Source organism: Aricia agestis, chromosome 4, assembly GCF_905147365.1.
Source record: "Aricia agestis chromosome 4, ilAriAges1.1, whole genome shotgun sequence".
Lineage (NCBI taxonomy): Eukaryota > Metazoa > Arthropoda > Insecta > Lepidoptera > Lycaenidae > Aricia > Aricia agestis.
Window position 1 is genome coordinate 19,916,319 of NC_056409.1, and position 21,274 is coordinate 19,937,592.

The window sequence follows — 21,274 nt, forward strand, 5'->3', positions numbered from 1 at the left end:
AACAACGCCAAACTAGTTTTTCATTCTACTCGGCAGCGTTCGGTCAATGGATGTCGTGTTGAACCTGCACGCGTCGTCGCTGAAGGCGTCCCAGTAGAACTTGGACCTGTCGAGGAGCTTGGAGGTGGCAAGGTAGCTGTCGATGGTGGCCTTGGCGCTGTCTGACAGCTTCGGCGTTTTGGAGTAAATCCAGGCGAACACTGCAAATGATAAATTGAGTAAATTGTAGCTACGTTCAATTTTTTTTTAACCCGGCGTCATGGGGGCAGAAAACTGTTACACGGACGTTGGAGTGGGTCTCACATACCCGTGTCTTAGATATCAAAATTAGTCTAACCTTTTATAATAATCAATTTATTTTATATGTTTATATTAAGTTCAATGTGTATTTATATGAATTAATGAAACATAAATATCTTAATATATATATATTTCTTGTGTGCGTGTGTATGTGACTGAACTCCTCCTAAACGACTGGACCAATTTTGATGAAATTTTTTGTGTGTGTTCGTGGAGATTCGAGAATGGTTTAGATTTACAGTTTGGTCTACTGGAAAATGTTTTTTCAATTAATTTCTTATTTATAAGGAGTTGTTGATTTTGGAATGTTTTACATTAGATCCGGCGGACGGCGCTATCATCGCATTCAATATTATTCTATTTCAATTTTAGTTTGTCCTGACAGATGGTGCTACGATTAATTTGAAAAAAAATTTGTTATTCAATTCATGTGCTGATTAAAATATTAAATAAATAACACATAGGCTACAATTTTAACCGACTTTCAAAATGGGGGAGGTGTTATGTTCGTTTTCTTATATTCAACGATTACTCCGCCGTTTGTTAACCGATTTTCAAAATTTTTCTTTTGGTATGTAGGGTATCATCCCAATTTGGTATTATATTCAGAAAAGTGGTGATCTGATGAAGGATCCATAAGTAATCGAGGGAACTCCTCAAAACTTATAGGGAAACATATGGTGACTTCGGTTTCGTGAGAAGTATTCTAAGCATATGCTACCAACAAGTAAGATTTTGCACCGAGATATACCTGGTATACCGTGGTTCGGAAGGTGCTGAGAGAACTCCTGATTCTTTATAGATACAAGTTTGGGAGTTTCGGCGTTGTTTTAAGAACAGAAAGCATATGCTACTATGCAAATTACATTCTTCATCATCATCATCATCATCATCACTACCATATTATACCATTTCATAGTCTTTTACATCGAGACTCGAGTTTGTCAAGCGATAATTAAAAAAAATCTATATCTACCTAATATTATAAACCTGAAGAGTATGTTTGCTTGAACGCGTCAATCTCAGAAACTACAGGTCCGATTTAAAAACTTATCTCAGTGTTAGATAGATCATTTATCGAGTAAGACTCATCATTTATCGAGAAGGTTATATTATATTATTACTCTAAGACTAATACGACAGAAGAAACTCAGGAAAATGTGGGAAAAACGGGGGAAATATTTTTTATGGGAAAATGTACCTACGGATTCTGTAAAATTTCTAATTTACGCGGGCGAAGCCGCGCGGGACATCTAGTATTATATAATTTTTAACCATACTTAATAGAGCCTTAAAAAAAGAACGACAAAAATTAACAAAATATTTCTCCTCTACTTAAATGTTAGTCTATTACTAATTAACAATCAGTTTTAATTTTTTAATGGCACTTATTTAAAGAATGCTAAAATATTTTTATAAAAAATTAACAAATAATCACATCTAATCATTATCTTTGGTGCAATCAGCACAGAAAGGTACAACATGTTCAAAGCAAATGTGTTTGGTGCAAGTTGCAACTTTCGCAAATGAAATAATTCGTTTTACGGTCTTTTTTGGCTGGACAGTCTTGGCATCTTTTGCGAATATTCGGCTTCTTTGTCGGAGGTTCCCCTGATGATTCACCAAGAAATTTTTCAATAGGCGTCTTGTACCAAATTGTACCGTCTTTGCCATGAACTAGCCGATTCAAATAGAAGGAAGAGCATTGTACTGACAATGCTCTTCCGACAATCGATTTCTAAGACAGTGGAATGTCATCATCGCCAGAGATATCTTGCTCTGCGTCACTAAAATTCCTACGTTTACTCAAGAGATCTTCTTCTTCGCATATTTCCTGGTCAGACGAGGTAAAATCAGAGTCCGAGTTCCGACTCTTGTAAAATTGAAAGAATGGGTTGTCGTTCTGCCTCTTTCGATCCATTTTGAGATCCATATTAAGATCACCGATGATCGCGACAACAACATAATAACAATAGATTTCCAAGAATCCACGATCGAAGATTAAAGTACTTCAAGTACCTACAAAAAACGCAAAAAAGTAATTAAGTAAGTACCTACAAAAAATATAATACATTTTACTATAAATTATCTAATTCCATTGTAAAACACAACAAAAATACAAAAAAAATGTTAAAAAGACTGATAATTATTACAATAATGTCTGCGTAAGATGTCCCGAAATTGTTACACTGACTGCGGGGATGGGTCTCACATACCTTATGCAACTTTGGGCCCCTGTTACTACCGCTGCGGCCGTCGCAGGACTAACGCGTCACCTGTGACTTATAGACCAACTCAACAGCTCCAGCTATTGAGAAATTTGGCAACGCCGAACGCATGGTAACCGAATTACAAGTGAAATAAAAAGTGATGGGTCTCACAGACCCAACCCCCATGACGCCGGGTTAATTGGTAGGCAGTGTTCTAAATTCTCACTGCAGTTGTTCGTCGTAAAAATTTTCACTCAAATAATATTTAAAAAAAGATAAAAGATAAAACCGACAACATAAGTTAAACAATATTTAGTACAACAAAAAAAGAATCACTTAAATCTGACTTGTAGTTCCGGAGATATTATGCGAACACAAACATAAAAACATACATATTACATACATACATAAATACATACATTACATATGTATACACTTTTGAAATTTAGCACATTTGTTCAGACGCTGATATAGAGTAACATACACGAAAACTGGGCAATTCTGGAAGTATTACGTCATACATACGGGTCGAATCGATAACCTCCTTTTTTTAAGTCAGTTAAAAAGACAGCTAAAACCAAATAAAGATTTAAGATCCTCCTCCTTTTTGAATTTGCTTAAAAATACATTTAAATCGTGATTTGAAGCATATACTTATATACTGTATAGCTTATTAGTGTTAAAAAGACTGTAAACTGTACTAAGGATTACCGTTTAGGTAATTAGGAACCTTTTCCATTTAGATGTTTAAAGAGCAATGTTAAGGAACTTTGCTCTTTAAACATCTGAATGGAACAGGTATAAATACATATGTATTTTAAAGGTAAATAAAATAAAAGTAACTCGACTTACCGAGAGAGCTTTTTGTATTGGGGTCGTATTGGCAAGAGTACTTCAGAGCGTAGCTGTCGTAGTCCACGGAGAGAAAGATCATCGAGTACCTGTACGTTATGTTGTTATCTGAAAATATGAGCGTTGGTAAACACAGTACCTATAAATATAAAAAAAAAAATTATTATGGTTCCTATAATTTTTATTTAAAAATTTAAGTATAAAACAAATTTAACCGTGTTGTAAATTGTAATGAACTAACTATACCAGTAATTGCTGAAACATTACATTTTCTTTAAATCTTTATCTTTCTGCAATTGTGCATGTTTCGTATTTTCTGCAATTGTGTACTAAAAGCCTTATCCATATAATACAGTCTTTCCCAAAGTGGGCGATAACGCCCCACAGTGTGATAAAAACCTCGATTTTGTTTCACCGCGTTTTTCTTTCAAAATACTATAGTTAATAGCTATATAAACATTAGAGTAAAACTCCGAGATCGATATTCTTTGTAGTTATTTTTTTAAAGAGTGTCAAAGTTGGCGTTTTTCCGGGTCAAAAATTTGCATAAAAATTAATTAAAAAAAAACTAATCAAGTAACATTAATTTTGTATATACCAATTGAACAAGCACTTAATACTTTACTTTTTCTCCGAATTTGGTTAACCTACTGTGATCAAGTAGGGAGATATTTATTTATTTAGTAATTTTAGTTTTTTATTTTAAATTTCGCGATTAGATCGAATTAGAAAAAGTTTTAAGCATGAAATGATAGTGTGAGTAATCCTTTATCAATGTTATCAAAAATCACACTCTAATAACCTCTGTGTCAGAAGTTATATCGTATTTAAATTTTTTTTAATAAAAATTCGGATTTTTTGTAAGTACCTAAGGTTGTCACTAAAGGTCTCTTGTTTGATTTATCCGGTTGATACGCAAATTCGCAATCGATATCTATACAAAAAATATCAGGATCACGTTTAGGTAGGTCTAATAATAAAAAATCTAAAAAGTGAAAAAATATGACGTAAATTAATGTTTTTATATGCTCAAACAATTGAATTGGATATTACTTCTGACACAGAGGTTATTAGAGTGTGATTTTTGATAACATTGATAAAGGATTACTCACACTATCATTTCATGCTTAAAACTTTTTCTAATTCGATCTAATCGCGAAATAACAAATAAAAAACTAAAATTACTAAATAAATAAATATCTGCCTACTTGATCACAGTAGGTTAACCAAATTCGGAGAAAAAGTCAAGTATTAAGTGCTTGTTTAATTGGCATAAACAAAATTAATGTTACTTGATTAGTTTTTTTTCTATTAATTTTTATGCAAATTTTTTACCCGGAAAAACGCCAACTTTGACACTCTTTAAAAAAATAACTACAAAGAATATCGATCTCGGAGTTTTACTCTAATGTTTATACTTATAGCTATCAACTATAGTATTTTGAAAGAAAAACGTTGTGAAACAAAATCGAGGTTTTTATCACACTGTGCGCCCCCTTGTGGGCGCTGGAGGTCTAAAGGGGGACAGTGTGGCACCCAGAAAAAAATGGGGGCGTTGTGTAGAGGCTTGGGGGGTTTATTTCATCTGGATGCATTTTAAATTGATGATCATTTTTTCGCAAAGTGGGCAGTAGGCAAAATAAGTTTGGGGACCCCTGATATAAATTGACGCGTGACAATGTATAGATATATATTTATATCTATGTATATGTCGCAGTCGACTGGTTAAAAAAGCCATTCAATCAAACAGCTAGCCCTTTGACTGAACAACGCCATTCAATCACTCGGCTATACGTCGTTTAGCAGACTTGTTGGCTACAACGGCAACGTGAAAACACTACAGCTAGAGGACGCTTAGCCAACTGATTAAATAGAAAATTAACTAATGTGACCATTAGTTTAGTGCTATTATTACACAAGCGTAATGATAACAGTCAGATTAATTGTATTCTAACTTATTTTGAAGTTGGGAATACAATTGCAATAAATATCTTGGTGACGCATTTCATAGGTAATCCCGTAATTTCTCCTCGAATATTAGTTTAAAATATTTTGATTCAATCGTATATGCCCTCTATAATAATACTTGTGACGTATATTTACGAAAAATATCTTAATACAACCACAAAACACTGGTTAGTTGACGCCATATTGTAAACAAAACGCACCTAGCGTATAGCCGAGTGATTGAATGGCGTTGTTCAGTCCAAGGGCTAGCTGTTTGATTGAACGGCTATTTTAACCAGTTGGCTGCGACATAATACATTGTCACGCACAACCACCGCTTCCGCTGCGTGCTGATTTCGAAGCTGAAGCCTAACTTTACTCTTACCCAGGAAGATATAAGTGATATTCCCCTTCCGATGTTCATCGGTGGACACATCCACGATGCCGTCGTACACGATCTTCTTGCCGTCCTGTATCTCCGTCACCTCGATGACGTAATCGTTGTCGCTCCTCGTATAGTTGCTGACGACGCAGTTCCCGTACCGCTCCACCGAGTTGTTGTATCTCGCTATCTCGTACCACGCGCCTTGGGCGTACTGAAATTATATTATAATAATAGACCCAATTTCACCAACGACTGTTAAAGTTAATGCTTGAATTAGTATCACTTTTTTCATATTATGAATGAAAGAGAATATATGACATTTTAACAAGCTGTTAACATAGAATAGAGGTTGGTAAAATTGAGCCTTAAGCTATTAGCTATAATTGCATAGCTTTTATCGCGTGCTCAAGGCGTGGCGACCGAATCAAGTATAATAACGAAAAACACCTAAAGTTCGTCTCCCGTCGCTTTAGTTCGGCAGACTTCGGCTCGGTGTGGCTCGAGGTGTGGATACCCGTCAGTGGTGTACATATCGCAGTCAACTGGTTAAAAAAGCCAATCAATCAAACAGCTAGCCCTTTGACTAAACAACGCCATCAATAACACGGCTATACGTCGTTTAGCCGACTTGTTGACTGCAACGTTCAACAATACAGATAGATGACGCTTAGCCAACTGGTTAAATGGAAAATTAACTAAGGTGACCATTAGTTTAATGCTATTATTACACAAGCGTAATGATAACAGGCAGATTAATTGTCTTCTAACTCATTTTGAAGTTTGAACACAATTGCAATAAATATCTTGGTGACGCATTTCATAGATAATCCCGTAATTTCTCCTCGAATATTAGTTTAAATTTTGATTCACTCGTATGTGCCCCCATAATTTCTGTGTCTTTAATAATACTTGTGACGTATATTTATGAAAAATATCTTAATACAACCTCTCCATAAAACATCGATAAGTTGATGCCATATTGTAAACAAAACGCACCTAGCGCCGCGGTGGTGAGCGCTGAACTAATGAAATCAAACGGCGTCTTTTGAATCAGCTGTAGTGTTGAACGTTTTGAGCGACTTAAATACACAATGAAAAAGCTAGACGTGTGATTAAATGTTCCGTCAAAGGGCTGTCTGATTGAACGGCTATTCAAACCAGTTAGCTGCGAGTTGCGAGTTGCGAGTTGCGACATGCACACCGAGCTGAACGGTCGATGCGACGTTCGCGTTGCCAGATTTATACGGGAGAGACAGAAATATTTGATCGAAGCTTGTTGCCATCTGATCTCGATCTACTAATAGTCTCCGAGTGAACGCAACCGTCCGACTTAAAAATCTCAGTCTTCACAATCATTTCACTGATTTGATAAAAAAATCGATCATTGCGTTTTTTCTTCAAGTTTTGGCGCGTAATCAGAAAGTCGTGCACGACTTGAATACGAATTAGTAAAGTGATATTATTCTCCTAAAAACCGTGGTTATTTAGAGTAAGTATAGAGTTTATTATGAAACTTTATGTTTTTAAATTGTTTATAAACAGATAACATTTTCCTCCAATTATGGAAAATTTCAGGTCGATTAAATAAAATTAGCTCCAAGTTTATTTATTTTATAATATTTGGGTAGCTTACAACTAGCTACAATAAAATGCTATACTAGTCTACTATCTAGTATTACCTAGATGATGCCCGCAACTCCGTTGCGCCAAAATTCGTTTATCGCGCGGGGACCGTACATTTTTTCGAAACAAAAAGTATCCCATGTCCTTTCCCGGGACTCAAAGAATTTCCAAGCCAAATTTCAGCAAAATTGGTTCAGCAGTTTGGGCGTGAAGAGGTAACAGACAGACAGACACACTTTGGCATATTTTATAATATTAACTTATTATGGATGTGATGGTTTATAAAATGCCAATTACAAGCCTCCACAAGTAGCAAGTTATGATAATTAACCATAATTTTGTACCTTGCATTTATTTTTATTTTCTTTATGCTATTTTTAAATTATATAATTTGCATTTTGCTCATATTACGATACTGACGTATATGAGCAAAATGTAATATTTTGCAAATTGTTGTTTTTCAAATAATGTAAATGAGTACTTATTAGTAAAGCTCAGAGTAATATAGAATTTAGAAATACTTCACCATTGAGCTAGGCCGGAGGTCACCAATTAGTTTCTCTCGGGGTCCGTTTTAAGAAATAAAATGACCATCGCGGTCCGCACATAAAAAAAAATAAACAAATGTAATTACGGAAATTACAAAGGTTTTTATTTGTATCAATGAGAAAAGTGTCAATATTATTTGTTGCAACTATAATATTATATGTTTATCAGTATGCTGTATGTCGAGATCGAAATTAATTTTTAACGAAGTTCATTTTCGAACATGCTTGGTCCTCACACAATGGGTCGGCCGCGGCGCGGCGGTCCGGATGCGGACCGCGGTCCGCCATTTGGTGACCTCTGAGCTAGGATGTGACGAGGAGGGAGCTTAGTCTGTAGGGTGAAAGGATTCCTTATGGGCTGACCCATAAGGAAAACATAAGGAGTCTCTTAACCATTAGAAAAAAAAACATAAGTACCTTGCTCAAATCAAAGTTTTCAAGTAAATCCACCTTTGGACACTTCTGCGCGTGCGCCACAGCCAAGAAAAAAATACAGCTTATAACAAACTTCGACATTTTTGCTGGTTAAACTATTTCTACTCACCGAATACTAGAAGAATGTTAGACTCTTTTATACTCAACAGTTACATTCATTTTAAATACTTAGATGAATTTTAATAATACCACCCTTGAAGTTTTAATTATTTTCAAGATACTCAGCATACCAGCTGCAGGAATAGTTCCATGCTAATAATGTTTTGGACTATTCTGATAATTATTTTATTTTTTATGCAAATTGAATTTATGTCTGAAATCTTAAATCTTCGGGAGACGTGGCAAAGCAAGTGCGAACTTGGCCTTAGTAGTCCGAAATTATTTATTACCTACATGATTAAGACTGTATATTACTTATAGTTATTTATTTTTATGTTAAACATTCTTAGATTAGAATAACAACAAAAATAGTTCATCGGAGAACATTACTTTCTATTATTGTTTTCTACAGATAATAAAGAAATAGGTATAATGAAATAGTAATCAAAACTACATTGTAATATTTTGTAATGTTATCAAAACGTGACGCTGGTTACACTGCATGCCACATTGCCGTACTGAATGTTTTCACGACAAAATACAGGGTGTAACAAAACTAAGTGATAATATACTTTAGGGTGTGTACGGGTCCGCTGTGAAAGTGGCAGCGCTGAAAGAGTAACTTTTTTTCATCTTTGTATGGAAAAATTGCTCTTTCAGCGTATCTTCTTTCACAATGAACTCTAAATAAGGAACACATACACACCCTAAAATATGATCACTTAGTTTTGTTACACCTTGTATACGCTTTTGTATTAAACTTTTACATAAAAATTAAAAACCTATCAGTCGTGATGCCATGACACTGATGCTAAATCCATTTAATTGAACCAATGAACCGGTAAATTACAATAATATAGTGCGCGCTTTAGAAGTCAAAGAGTAATAGATTTGCAATTCCCAATAATAAACTGCGATTTGAGTTAGCCAAGGCCAACGATTCAGGGTAGCGTGGACGAGCGACTTTAGATTTAAACAGTCACCGATATTTTTTGTTACTATATACTTACACCAAAAGATAAAAAGAGGTACATAGCACTTAAACTACTGATACAAACTAAAATAAAAACTTGAGAGGTGTCAAGGGACACCTCTCAAATGAACGAAGTTATTTCTGATGTTCAACCTACGGAACCCTAAAAAGCTGTATACATAATATCACATTCAAAAAAATTAATTAAAAAACTCTACATGTTTTCTCGATGTTTGATGGTTTGTCTCTTCATCTCTATTGACCCTAGTATGACAAACATATTTTCTCGCGTAGATCTATCATCGAAATAACACATTTTATAGAGTTTTGTCGAGATAATGTCGAGATTTTGACATTATGAGACGAGTAGTTTTTAATTATCTCGAGAGTGAGATATCTCGTTGGCGTATGCTAGGCAGGCAGGAATACTTACAACGCGTTGCTATTTATTAAAAAAAAAAACGCCACAGGAATACTTACTACCAACGCCCTCTGCCCCTAACATGCAGGTACTAATAAAAAAGTGTCGAGGTCAAATCAAGGTCAAATATCGTTCTGTCTAGCCTTCAGATTTACGCCGAACGCGCGATAAGGAACTTCGTTCCAAATTAATAAAGGGCATCGAAACCTGGACCCAATTTTCAAAATCTGGGTTTGGGATTTGTGTGAAATGAAAATCGGGTACCCGGGTTTTCCGAACATCCGCTCTATGACCACAAGTAGAAAATGAAGCTGACATTGTGACGAAACTCCGTAGGTATTCTCATGGATGTGCAAACACAACAGCAGGCATACATTTTCGCCATATACTTAGTAGAAAAAAAACTTCTCTCCTATGCCACGCCGACAGACATGACAAACGGTCTACTTTCATTTCCATCTTAGCATATTTTGATCATACCACGTGTCCTGAGGCGAGTTTATTTCCATCAGAAGAAACGCGAAAGTTAAAAAACAATTTAAAGTTTTCAGACTTTTCACTTTAAAATTATTGCTCTGTTCACTTACGGTGGCCCGTTTGCGCTGGGTCTCACAGACCGCAGAAGTTATTTCCGGGTGTATTATGCAGTTGTACAGCCGCCGGGCCACAAAGACCCTGACTCCTGCCGATTATTCACTTCGACTCGGTTGATTGCGAATTCAATTACAGGTTAATAGTTATCAGGTTTCGATTAGGGTTTATACACGTAGTACAATGTAACATGAATATGATATTGTCAGAACTAGCATTTAGATTGACAAGAAGAGACTAGAGAGCGTATTTCCTCTGATAAGGTAGGCACTTGCAACTCTTCTGATGTTGCGAGTACTCGGTAGTCGTTTGCTCGTTTGTCCCCTAATTTTAAAATAAAACCTGTTGCTTATGATTAGGAATATAATTAATTAATTTTATTAATAAAAATGACACTTTGAGTTCAGACGGTAAAAAAAGTATTTTAAAGTTTAGTTTAATCTAAGAAATATTAGAGCCTATCCCCCTTACTAATAAACGCTGTATAAGCTTTGAATAGTTATACAGTGTTTTGTCTTCTTCAATCCAATTAAAAATGTCACTTGTGTGACAGGAACAAAACACTAACTATTCAAAGCAACAACGTTTATTAGTAAGGGCCTAAGGGGTATAACTATAAAGCGCATAGTCGATGAATGATAGTCATAAGAAAAAACTGCTCACGCAATAAAAGCTTTTATTCGGAATGTTGGCTAAATAATAATCTGCGAACGTCATAAAATCCATCCCGACACATTGCGAAAGTGTCGACGCCGTAAAATTATACTCGACCACAATTTCACCATTTTTGGTTAATACCCGGGCTGGAACGATTGAATAAGTCCACTAGAAAGTGTAAGGGCGCATGAAACCTAAAGCGGTTACGATAATATGGATTTGTGCAGTTACAGAAATTCACACTCACATTTTTGAATATGAAACTAGAGCGTCGAGTTGAAAAATATTGCCAGTTTATTCTTTATTATCGAATTTGGCAGGTCATAAGTTCAGAATTGAAAAATTGCTCTATTAGTTTAGTTTAAAACTTAGCACTAATATCAGCTAATATTATGTACTCTATGAGTCATAGTCTATGAGTTATGACATACATTTCTATTACGATTTACGGCTATAACCATAAAGTTAATATACCTAGCGGAATAGAGAAACAAAGACCTGAGCAAGAGAGATGTCATTATCAGTAACACTGTGATACATGACATCAGCACTCTTTTTTTGACGTCCAGTCGGCACGTGCCGCACGTTGACAATTTAATCTCATAGAAATCATGTTCAACCATGCTTGTGTAAGTGTATACGTACACATATTTTTAAACACAGATGAAACCAATTTCGGTTTCGTTTGACAGCTCGAGATTGTTGTTGCTCTATTCCACTAGGTATATTAACTTTATGACTATAACAGTTTTTTTCTGGTAATGCTTGCTTTACATAATTTAGGTGTAAAAGTAGCAAATAAGAAAAAAGCCAACTAGGTTTTGCCACTGTAAAAATAACTGTTTTACATAATTGAGATGTAGAGTTCTCAAATCAAGAAAACTATTTTTAACCCCGACAAAAAAGAGGGGTGTTATATTCGACGACCTCTGTGGCTCAGTGGTGAGCGCGTTGGTAGCTCAAGCCGGGGGTCGCGGGTTCAAATCCCGCCGACGGAACAAAAAGTTTTCAATGTTCCCGGGTCTGGATGTGTATTAAATATGTGTATGATATAATAAAAATCTATGTATAAAATAAATGTAAATATATGTATAGTATAAAAGTATTAAATATATTTCCGTTGTCTGGTACCTGTAACTTAAAAGTCCTTTAGGTACTTAGCACGGGGCCAGATTAACGTGGTGTGAGCCGTCCATAGATATTATTATTATTATTATATTATGTCTGTCTATCGGTGTGTGTGTGACGTGTGTCCGTGGCAACTGGCATCGTAGCATCCAAACGGGTAGACCGATTTTGATCTAGTTTTTTTCTCCTCAGTGTAGCCCCAGCATTAGACTACTAAACTATAAATTGGATGATATCATTAACCATCCAAGTGGGTGTAAAAAGTCGAACTTCGGTGCAAACGAGTCGGGTAAATTAGGCGTGAAAGAGATAGAAGTAGTAATTCAGATATGTCCGCACTCACTCCGCTTGGGACGGCGCCAACCCAGCCAACTGTGAACTAACTTGGCCTTAGAATGTGATAAAGGATAACACATTTTTTTAAACTTAGAAGTAGGTGTGACAATGGGGTTGAAGTTTTCGTTTCAACGATTTTACATTTAGGTGATAAGGGGTTTGTAACCATTCTCTTTGTTCATTGATAGTATAGGCTAAGATTTCTCAACCTTGAGAAGATGGCACACAGGCCAAGAAGACATGGTCTGTAGTTGATCTCAGGTGCGCTAATTAGTTAAAATAAAATAATAAAAAATGTTTTATTTCTGAGTAAATTTGAATCAAATTTTTTCAGTATGCCTACCTGATGCCTACCACCGGTTCGGGAACTACCCCGGCGAGAAGAACCGGCGTAAGAAACTCGCACGGGTCCCACTTTTTACCAAAAAGTGAGAGAAAAATTGTTCTTTTTAAAATAAAGTTTACAATTTTGTAACTTAATATTATATACAATGTCAACATTCATAATTGTAAGTCATAATATAATAATGTAGAAGTAGCCTTGCAAGAAGCCATCCTACTCCCAAGATGTGCCATCTTCTATGAAATCATTGACCTTATAATAAGCTTTGGCACACAAACGCTCTTTGACTACTTTTTTAAATTTATTAATGGAAAGATTTTGAACGTTTTCTGGGATTTTCTTGTAAAGGCGTATACATTGACCTTTAAAAGATTTACTGACTTTACTAAGTCTAATCACTGGCATATCCAGCTTGTGCTTATTTCTAGTACTTATATTGTAATTGCAAGATTATTTTTTACTAATTAAAAGAAATCAAACTTTTACACCACCTATCTCTCAGACTCCCCAGGGTTCCCTGGCCAGAAACTCCCGATAAAGACATTAAGAATAAACGACTAAAATACTATCTTGCTTCTAAGTTTATTCATCACACATGATATCGAACCAATGAAAGCGGTGACTGCAACTACGACATTCTCTTCGGCAGAGTCCTGTCGATGCTGCTGCCGGTGGCCTTGCAGGAGCTGTCACCGAAGTCGTCCCAGAAGAAGCGGTTTTTGTCCAGGACCTTGGAGGATGCGATGATGCCGTCCACTGTGGCCTTGGTGCTGGACGACAACTGCTTGGTTCTTGAGAGGACCCATGCTAGTTCTGATGAGCAAAGGACGAATAATTATGATATCCATACTTCCATACTAATATTATAAAAAATGCTATGGATGTTAATCTGGAAATAAAATGATTATTGTTATTATTATTAAAAATGCGTAAGTGTGTCTGTCTGTCACCTCTGCACGGCCAAACCGCTAAACCAATTTTGCTGAAATTTGGTATGGAGATACTTTGAGTCCCGGCAAAGGACATAGAAATTAGGATACTTTTTGTCTCGGAAAATTCCGAAGAAAACGAGTTTTGGCTCAACGGAGTTGCGAGCATCATCTTGTTAGATTAAAAAAAACTGATAAACAGTGGGGTGTTAACCACCGCCAGTAGCAACCGATCACTTACAAGATTACATTTCGATCCTTTTAATAGAAGACTTAAATACACGATTCTTGTAACAATCAGTTCCTTACCAGTTTTGGCTTTGGTTTTGGGGTCGGTCATGCAGGCGTACTTGATGGCGTAGTTGTTGTAGTCTACTGCCAGGAAAGTGATCGGGATTTTGTAGTTTGACTTGCCGTCTGTAAGTAAGCAGTGTTCACCTGTAGTTTATAGTATCTAGATTCTAGTCAGTGGTCAGTCCGATTTATATTTTTAGTAGTTTGCTGTTTGTGTAGGCCACTTATTTATAAATCCGTGGCTATGTAGAGTATAAATGGTCCGTCATAATTTTTTAATATTCAAAAAATAGTTGAGCACGCCTACGCTTAAATATTTTTGTTATTTAGTTTTGCAGCGGTTGCCTAACCACATTAAAAGATTGTAATGCTAAATGAATTAGTAAATGGATTTCTAAAATGATATGTTTCTACAGCCCTCAAATTTTATTTATTTTATTTTAAAGATAGATGTCTAATTATCACTGAAAGAATGCTTACTCAAGAAGACGTAGTTAACGATGCCCTTCAGATGGTCATCAGTTGACAGGTCCAGCAGTCCATCGTAGACGATCAGCTTGCCGTCCTGAACCTCGCTGACTTCTATCACGAAGTCGTTGTCACCTCTCTTGGTGTAATTGGTGATGACGCAGTTGCCAGAATTCTCCAGAGTGTTGGTGTAGCGGGCTATCTCGTACCACGTGCCTTGGGCGTACTGTCATAAACAAAAGGATTTTAATTGGGAGCATTCGCCTGCATGGTGGCGCTATGAATGCAAGTATTGAGGGAAATCCAGGAAAAATATATTTTTATGCATGTAATTATTATTATTATTTTTTCAAATTCAAATTCTTTATTAAGCATACAATAATATACAATAGTATAAAAGCTATACCTATATACAATAGTATAATAGTATTATACCATCTATATCCATGCTAATATTATTTAAAGTTCCGGCGTCCTTAGATTTTAATAACTACGAGTAATTTGTATTTTACTAATTAGTAATTACCATGGAGTTGTGGTTTCTTCTCGGCTGTGATGTAGACAACATAACAAGCCGATAAAGGAAATCTGTCACTTTGTCGCTCCACAGTATTAGGCTCCGTTTCCACCAGAGATGTGTTGCGAGGAATGTGTTTTTGAGAACCAATAGAATCGCTTCATTAACGTGAGCTTGTCATAACATCGCTCATGGCGGCGATGCTATTGGATCTTAAAAACACATTCCTCGCAACCGATCTCTGGTGGTAACGCAGCCTAACTCTCGTAAACCATATATATTAGTAGTACCAAGTGCTGTACCGTTCAAAGCATACATTTGAAGCATACCTTCAGGGACAAACGTTGTATTTGACATACAACGCTACCGAATCGTTTTCGATTTGTCGTTTACATCTAACCGCTCTTTGATACGAGAGCCCAAAGACATAACCACCGAGAACCGCAGCCGTATCACGTATCTTGCGAGAGCAACGCGATAGCGCGCTCGATTGCGCGAGAATTGCTCCAAAATCGCAATTTCGTATCACACATCAGCCAAAACAATACGATTGCAATCGATCGCTATACATGATACCATTATTTTTTATACCCAGCAATCGATCGCGCGATTATTGCTAGTGGATTGTTGATCGCTATTTTTACGCTATATACAGGGTATACAGGTGTAACAAAACAATGGGATAATACTTTGTGTGTATTGCGTCCATAATATAAAGTTTACGTTGAAAGTAGCAGGACTGAAAGAAGTTACTTTTGAGTTTTGACCTTTATGTTTCTTTAAGAAATGCGCTGACGTCATAGAATAGTAAAAAAGTAACTCTTTCAACACTGCTACAAAAGCTACTTTCAAAGTGAACTCCTCTAACGGCCGTTCCCAATATTCAATCTATCTCTGGTTTGACATACAACCGATTGCAGCTAACATTGAATTGACATAAAATATATGTCTCTTACGAGTATGTCTAATGTGAGCTATTCCCCTACACTTATAACGCATATTATAAGTTTATGGCTATTCCTATCTCTAGTATGGCAAAACCAGAGATAGATCAAATATTGGGAACTACTTGCATTTCGCATTACTTGCATAGATTGCAATCCGGCGTCATTTTCAATCCGGACCGGATTTGACCGGATTACCGTCAATCCGGATTGATGAAATGGAACTAAAAATCGAAAATCATCCTATTTTTTCATTTCATTTGCTTTCTAATTCAAAAACAAGGCATATATGCATTACTTGTAGCTGATTAATGCAATATTTTCAAAGCGAGATAACCACTCTTTAAAAACTGTAGAGCATGGAATCATATTTTAAATGTCCGTATGGTTGCTCAAGCACATTACGGCATTATCGCAACCTAAAGCCTTAGCACGGCCACCAGTAGAAATGCGAAAGTATAGACAAACTGTGGACATAAACTAAAGGTGCCGTTCCGCTCTTTACCGCGGCCAATCGAGACCGAGAAAAATTCAATTAAAATACCACTTTATGACAGACTATAGTATAATTATAACATAGAGTAGGATATTATTTGAATTTTTAGGTCTATAGTCTGTCATAAAGTGGCATTTAAATTGAATTTTTGGGAACGAAAAAAGATCATAACGCTACCTTAAGTTTATCTCCACAGTTTGTCTATACTTTCGCATATCTAATGGTGGCCGTGCTAGGGCTACTAGTCGGCCTAGCCTAGAAGAATGAGCAGGTTAATTGCACCCTCCCCACCACCATACGTAGCTGTAGTCAATGGCGAGTTGATATTTAACGATAAACATCCATTTGTTGCTCATCATTTAAAAGCGTCACTCAGCAAATAACTTATTTATTATTATTATTATTTATAGTCAATGAATATACATTTATGACGTATTTTACGAGTATACTACTAACAACATCATCTTAGTCACGTTCAAAGGAATTTGAACGAAAAGTTCCTTTATACTTCGCCGAATATATTTTTTTAGTTGATCGACTATTACTCAATAACTTTGAAGTCTTCTTAGCCGTGATAATTTTCCTTTTAAATTCAGCACATTTCCTACTCCCGTGATTTTTTCACATTTCTAGAAGCAACCGTTTAGCTGGTAGAAGGGAGGGGGACACTGGACTCTAACTATTTTTTCCACTTTAAAAACTTCATATTGCACAAATGGATCCCTAAATCGGAAAATGATCTAAGAATACTCGTAATATTTTTTAAAACCTATCCAACGAACACCCCACACGGTGGCGTGGACGCGAAAAAAAATCATCCCGCCTATGTGTATGGGAGGTACCATAAAAAAAAAATATTTTTAAAATTTTATATACCATTTTGTTGGAATAATTAATATGTATATTCATACCAATTTACAGCTTTGTAGGTCCTATATATAGTCTCTGAGCAAAACCGCGGACAGACAGAATAACTATAACGGTTCATTGTTCACTACAGAACCCTAAAAAAGTGAGAAAAAGCTTATCCAGGGGTAACGCACTTAACGTAAATTATTCATGCAATAACCATATCAGTTTGCCACAAATTAAAGTATATTATTATTTTTAGCAATATTCCACGAAATAAACCTCAAATTGTAAGTACATGAGTGAGTGTACGCATAGGCATACGCAGCACGGCATACTCATTTACTTACAGGTTGATGTTTATTTCGAGGAATTTAGCTAAAAAGCACATACACAGCACGCTGACAGAGATAAATAATGCGATACGCCAATTGAACGAAGACCTTGCGAGAATTAACGACTTTGCAAATACCTTCGGTCTCCTTGTTAACCCTAACAAATCGCAAGCGGTTATCATAGGCAGCAAACAAATTCGTAGCAGAGTTCCATAGCCTTGAAAACATTATCTATAATGGCAAAATAATACAGATATCCAACGAGGCGAAAAATTTGGGTGTTATTTTTGACTCCAACTTATATTGGTGTGCTCAGATCAACAGTGTCAGCAGCCGTGTAAATGGTGCTATGCATTCACTTAAGCGGCTCCAGAATTTTCTCCCTTTCCAGACTAAGTTGCTACTGGTACAATCGCTCATTCTTCCGTTGCTTGACTTTGCTGATGTGGTTTATTTGGACCTGACAGAAGTGTTACTAAACAAACTAGAACGCCTGCAAAACCTTTGTATTCGCTATGTGTTTGGTTTGCGTAAATATGACCACATTACTGAGTTTCGCAAGCGTCTTAATTGGCTCCCAATACGTCAGCGTCGGAATTCGCACATTCTCACGCTCCTCTTTAAACTGCTTCGTTCTCACTCACCTCAATATCTACACGAAAGGTTCTCTTTTACTCCACCTAGCGAGAGACCAGTTCGCTCCTGTGCACTTAAGAGACCACTAGCTATTCCTCACTGTAACACAATCTTCTATGATTAATTTTCATGTAAGGCGGCGCAACTATGGAACAGTTTGCCAGATCACATTCGTGAGGCACCTACTGTTTCCACATTTAAATAAAGACTGAAATGGTACTATTTATCACAGGCTTAATTTACTTCTAAGTTATATATTTTTGTTACGAAATCTGATTCTTCATATCACATAATATCTATGATTTTTACTAAGTTAAAATTACGTTCATTTATATTGTATGTAAGTATTGTTTATGTATGTTTATTATTATTATGTTACTTATTTAAGTATGTATATTAATACTAGCTGTTGCCCGCGACTTCGTCCGCGTTAACATAGTTATACTTAATAACAAAGATGGATAGTTTTCCCCTTTTTGTGGTTCCTTATACAAAGGGTAAAAACGGGACCCTATTTAAGCAAACGTCAAACGCAAACGTCAATAAACTTTCATGTTTCTAATTTATGAAATGACGGAATTTCACCCCCTTGGGGGTAGAATTACCAGAAACGCATAAATATACGTATTTATGCGTTTCTGGTAATTCTATTCATTTTTAAGCAGTAGCACAAAAATAAAGTTTCATGTTTCTAACTCAAGAAATGACGGACTTTCATTCAAAGTTTCAACCCCAATTTCACCCCCTTGGGGGTAAAATTTTCAAAACTCCTTCCTTAATGGGTAGAATTTCCAGAAACGCTTAAACAAGTATCCATTAATATTTAATCATTAGCCTAAAAATAAAGTTTCATGTTTCTAACTCAAGAAATAACGGACTTTCATTCACACTTTCAACCCCTATTTCACCCCCTTGGGGGTAGAATTTCCAGAAACGCTTTAACACGTATCCATTAATATTTAATCATTAGCCTAAAAATAAAGTTTCATGTTTCGAACTCAAGAAATAACGGACTTTCATTCACACTTTCATTCTCACTTTCAACCCCAATTTCACCCCCTTGGGAGTAGAATTTCCAAAAACGCTCAAATACGTATTCATTCATTTTTAATCCGTAATTCAAAAATAAAGTTTCATGTTCCTAACTTAAGAAATGACGGACTTTCATTCAGACTTTCAACCCCTATTTCACCCCCTTCGGGGTAAAATTTTCAAAATTTCTTCCTTAGTGGGTATCTACTTAATAAAACAACCCTACCTACCAAATTTCGTGACTGTAACTTTAACAGTTTTTGCTCAGCGATGATGAGACAGTCAGTCAGTCAGTCAGGACATGTAATTTTATAAGTATAGATAGATATTATGAATTTAGTTATAGGATTTAAGTTTAAGTATTATGTCTTTAAATTGTACTAGTTTAAATGTTGTGTCTTTAGTGTACATTGCCCTGTTTTCACACCATTTTATATCCACTTCTGTTTATGGTTTGCTGGAAGAGATCTCTTAAAGAGATAAGTACGCCAATGTTATAGTGTCACTTTTATAAATATGTCTTAATTTAAGAGAATAAATAAATAAATAAATAAAATAAAAATATTAATATACAAAATTTTAAACTGGATTTCCGCAAAGTAACGCCTGATTCTATTAACTATTGCCACAAATCGCTAACACCGGATCCGGTCTCCGGATCCGGTATATTGGGACCGGATCCGGTACCCATAAAATGACACCGGATCCGGCAAATTTTCGGATCCGGTTTTCCGGATTGCAATCCCTTAACACACCCTAATAATATTAATACTTAATTTTTTGGGTTCCGTACCCAAAGGGTAAAAACGGGATCCTATTACTGAGACTTCAATGTCTGTCCGTCTGTCTGTCTGTCTCCACGCTGTAATTCAAGAACGGTAATAGCTAGAGATTTGAAATTTTCACAGATTGTGTATATTTGTTGCCGCTTTAGCAACAAATACTAAAAATAAAATAAAGTTATTATTTAAGGGGGGCTCCCATACAACAAACATGATTTTTTTGGCTTTTTTAGCTCGTAATGCATAATGGCAACAGGTAGGTACTTGAAATATTCACAAAATCCTTAATAACATAATATGTATTTTAATATTTAATAATAAAATTAAAATATATTTTATAATTAAGAGGGGCTAACACTATTTTTTCGCTTTATAACGGTACGGAACCCTTCGTGCGCGAGTCCGACTCGCACTTGGCCGATTATTTTACAATCTGTATACCTGTGTGTGCCAGTGGTACTTAAATGTTGGATCCTACTGGAATATCCAGGTGTCTTCAACTTACCGAAGTCAAATCGAAATTCGCAACCAGGTCCACCTTAGCTGGACAGTCCCGGGCCCGCACCACAGAGAGGATAGCAGCAGACAGCACCAAAGAGAACATTTTGGACTTGTTGATCGGCTTCTGATGACAATTTTAAAAAACGTCGACCTTTTATACCAGTCCTAATTAATTAAAAAATGAATGTTTCAAAATAAAATAAATTATCGTGACATCGCTATTCTCGATTTAATTATTTTTTATTCAAAAATATTAATCTATATACTTATATAAAACTCAAAGGTGACTGACTGACATGGTGATCTATCAACGCACAGCCCAAACCACTGGACGTATCGGGCTGAAATTTTGCATGCAGGTAGATGTTATGACGTAGGCATCCGCTAAGAAAGGATTTTGATAAATTCCAACCCCAAGGGGTTAAAATAGGGGATGAAAGTTAGTATATAATAATACTTCTTAATGTATTATTTTAATTGTTTTATTACTATATTTTCTTAATAAAAATAGGTGGTACTTATGTTTATGGTTTGTTTTACGGTTGTAATAATAAATTGAATCGGTCATTTCAAAAACTTCATAAGTCAGATTTTTTCCAAAATCTTTTATTTAATTGAAAATGGTTCCTTATGGTAAATTCAT

General features: G+C 35.8%; 2 protein-coding genes across 2 annotated transcripts; both read right to left on the reverse strand.

Annotated features, from left to right (window-relative positions):
* On the reverse strand, positions 1-8,381 carry LOC121726151 (bilin-binding protein-like). The gene is made up of 4 exons (XM_042113382.1): positions 8,283-8,381; positions 5,695-5,905; positions 3,363-3,470; positions 1-200 (listed from the first exon to the last, which is right to left on the reverse strand). Exons 1-4 carry the CDS (start codon positions 8,379-8,381, stop codon positions 13-15), a joined length of 606 nt encoding a protein of 201 aa, XP_041969316.1. The 3' UTR covers positions 1-12.
* Positions 8,382-13,476: 5,095 nt separating this feature from the next.
* On the reverse strand, positions 13,477-20,734 carry LOC121726156 (insecticyanin-A-like). Its single transcript, XM_042113387.1, has 4 exons — positions 20,636-20,734; positions 14,552-14,765; positions 14,087-14,194; positions 13,477-13,661 (listed from the first exon to the last, which is right to left on the reverse strand). The coding sequence occupies exons 1-4, from the start codon at positions 20,732-20,734 to the stop codon at positions 13,477-13,479; spliced, it is 606 nt and encodes a 201-aa protein (XP_041969321.1).
* Between the last annotated feature and the right edge of the window lie 540 nt (positions 20,735-21,274).

Excerpts from the sequence above, each read along its gene's own strand:
- LOC121726156 (XM_042113387.1), bottom strand. The coding sequence starts at position 20,734 with ATGTTCTCTTTGGTGCTGTCTGCTGCTATCCTCTCTGTGGTGCGGGCC. Across the intron at positions 14,766-20,635 it reads CGAATTTCGATTTGACTTCG|TACGCCCAAGGCACGTGGTA; the intron begins GTAAGTTGAAGA and ends TGTTTATGACAG. Across the intron at positions 14,195-14,551 it reads CGTTAACTACGTCTTCTTGA|ACGGCAAGTCAAACTACAAA; the intron begins GTAAGCATTCTT and ends GCTTACTTACAG.
- LOC121726151 (XM_042113382.1), bottom strand. The coding sequence starts at position 8,381 with ATGTCGAAGTTTGTTATAAGCTGTATTTTTTTCTTGGCTGTGGCGCAC. Across the intron at positions 3,471-5,694 it reads TATCACTTATATCTTCCTGG|ATAACAACATAACGTACAGG; the intron begins GTAAGAGTAAAG and ends TCATATTTTCAG. Across the intron at positions 201-3,362 it reads CAATACAAAAAGCTCTCTCG|TGTTCGCCTGGATTTACTCC; the intron begins GTAAGTCGAGTT and ends TATCATTTGCAG.